The sequence below is a fragment of the Austrofundulus limnaeus genome, unplaced genomic scaffold, assembly GCF_001266775.1.
Source record: "Austrofundulus limnaeus strain Quisiro unplaced genomic scaffold, Austrofundulus_limnaeus-1.0 Scaffold1678, whole genome shotgun sequence".
NCBI classification, from domain to species: domain Eukaryota; kingdom Metazoa; phylum Chordata; class Actinopteri; order Cyprinodontiformes; family Rivulidae; genus Austrofundulus; species Austrofundulus limnaeus.
Genome location: NW_013954080.1, coordinates 181 through 2,382, shown reverse-complemented (window position 1 = coordinate 2,382; position 2,202 = coordinate 181). Strand labels below are relative to the sequence as shown.

Here is a 2,202-nt window from a genome sequence, read left to right as displayed (position 1 = left end):
TAGGTGGAGTAGTCGAACACAGATCCACTGATCCTTCAACACAGAGCATCTTCAGAAGACAAGTTGATAAAGTGAATTTTTAAAATCTGTATTGTTTGACACAGCACTGTTCAGTGCGATTCGATATGGGTACATGTATTGTTGCACCCCTAATATATAGTATATACTGTATATATACTGAATAAAATATATTATTAAAGAATCAAAACTCCTAATAAATTAGAAATAGAAGAAAATCACAGTTAGCACTCGCCACCTTGCGTGTACAATAGGTTGCCTTCAGGCCCAGGCCTCCCTTGAAAAACAGATCTGAGATCTCAAAGGGACTTGCCTGGTAAAATAATGGTAAATAAAAAAATTAATTAATTAAATAAATAAAGTTCTTAACAGAAGTCTTGCCTGATCTGTTATTGCTCAGAGTATGTGTTGGGGAAGATTCACACCAAGTTACAGACCAATATCTGAAAAAAGACTGAACTACAGACATTTTTGTGTTACTATGTTCAATAACTGTAGCGACCAGCAGAATTGTAAATTATAAAAGTGAATTAGTTGTAGAAGTACATAAAATAATTTCTTTGTAGGAGTTTCAATAGAGTCAATGCAGAGGTTTATGAGATGCCCTTTATGGTGAATGATCACTTAAAAGAGAAAAAAATGCATCAGGAAATGTTAGAATGTAAGAGGATTATCAGGTAAATAGAATTTTAAGTGAAATGTCTGTTGACTCAAATCATTTCTGAGAATCCTGAATGCTGTTTTTGATAAATGCACCCACCATGACCATGTTAAATGTCTTAAAATGAGGATTACCAACAATAATGACACCGATGGAAGAAAGATGACAAAAAGATCACTTAATGCAAGAAACACAGGGGGGAGCTCATGAGTCAAAGAAGAAAGAAATGTTTTATCAGTACAAACAAGAATACATGATGCTCTGTAAACTTTGGTGCTGAAAGCAATTCATGATTCTTCTTCATCTGTTTATTAAACTGCTCAGTGTTGAGTGTCGGATTATCATATTCTTATTACCTCTGAGTGTATAGCTGGAATTCAACAGTTGAATAATTTAGGGCAAAGACAATTTTTTAAGTGTGCTCATCTGTAATAAAACTCTAAGTATGTTTGTTGATTTTTCTTTTTATTGTATTTTCAGGTTTAATACCAGCCTTGTCAGAAGCAGTGGTCTTAATGGGAACCAAGGTCTGTTCCTAATATAGTGGAGTGTATTTTTTGTTGGGGTTAGGTTTAAGGCTAAGGTGTGAATTGAGTTTGGTGTTGGWTAGTGTTAAGCCTTTGTAATAGTTAAGATTAGGGTTCGAGTCAGTGCAAAACCACAAAAATGAAACCCAGACTTGTGTTTGTGTGTGGTCCTACCTGATGAGTGCGTTGGCATGGTTCTGCATCCGTGCAGCCTGGTTCATGGCTTTCAGCCAGGTGGTCATGTCCTCCTGGGTGTCGGCACTGAAGTAATACGTTCGCATGCCAGTGTGCTCTGCCTGCGAGCCAATCACAGAGCTCTGCTTGTAAATGTAAGAGCGCATACCAGTGTGGCTAGCCTATTGGAAGAGAGGAGAGACTGGTTCAAACCATGGTCAGAGATCCAGAAATCTTCTCTCAGACAGTGTAAAAGTGAAAGGGTGACACCATGCTGTCCAATCACAGAAGCAACTCCAGCAGCAGCACAAGCACCAACCAAGGCAGAGCGCGCCAATGAAGGACATTACACAACAAATAAAATGCAGACATTAACACCAGCTACAAACAGGGAGTTCAACACAGGACACAACTTCAAACAAATGAGAAAATATAGTTTTATATGAGAAAAGAAAAATATAGAACCTCTAACTCAAATGTCCTCACCTAAATTCACTATGTAAAAGCAAGTCACAGATTACAAACTTCCCTAAAAAGAAAGGTTTTTATTAGGGTGCTAAATGTTAGCACATACATATCTTTTGAAGAAAGACCATTACATGAATTGTGGTTGTCGTTCATAGAGGAAGTGAGATCAAAAGGTAATTTTGCTGTACTTACACCTGATATGAAACAAGTGACCGGCTTATAGCAAGCTTACTCTAAAGTAAAGATGACCATTTCTTCATATGCATTCTGAATGGAGTGGTTAGGGGAATAATGAGAGAGTTGGTGGTTCTATTCCACCATGATTCCGTCATACGTTCAAGATTTCCTGGGTAA

At 37.4% G+C, this 2,202-nt stretch overlaps 1 protein-coding gene across 1 annotated transcript in view; it reads right to left on the bottom strand.

The window, feature by feature from the left end:
• LOC106536086 (pleckstrin homology domain-containing family A member 7) overlaps positions 1 to 1,502 on the bottom strand; it is a gene marked incomplete at its 5' end in the record, with an annotated part of 32,032 nt that extends 30,530 nt beyond the window's left edge. Inside the window, 1 exon segment of the mRNA XM_014033256.1 lies at positions 1,381 to 1,502. Coding sequence (XP_013888710.1) covers positions 1,381 to 1,502 — 122 coding nt within the window.
• Positions 1,503 to 2,202: the final 700 nt, after the last annotated feature.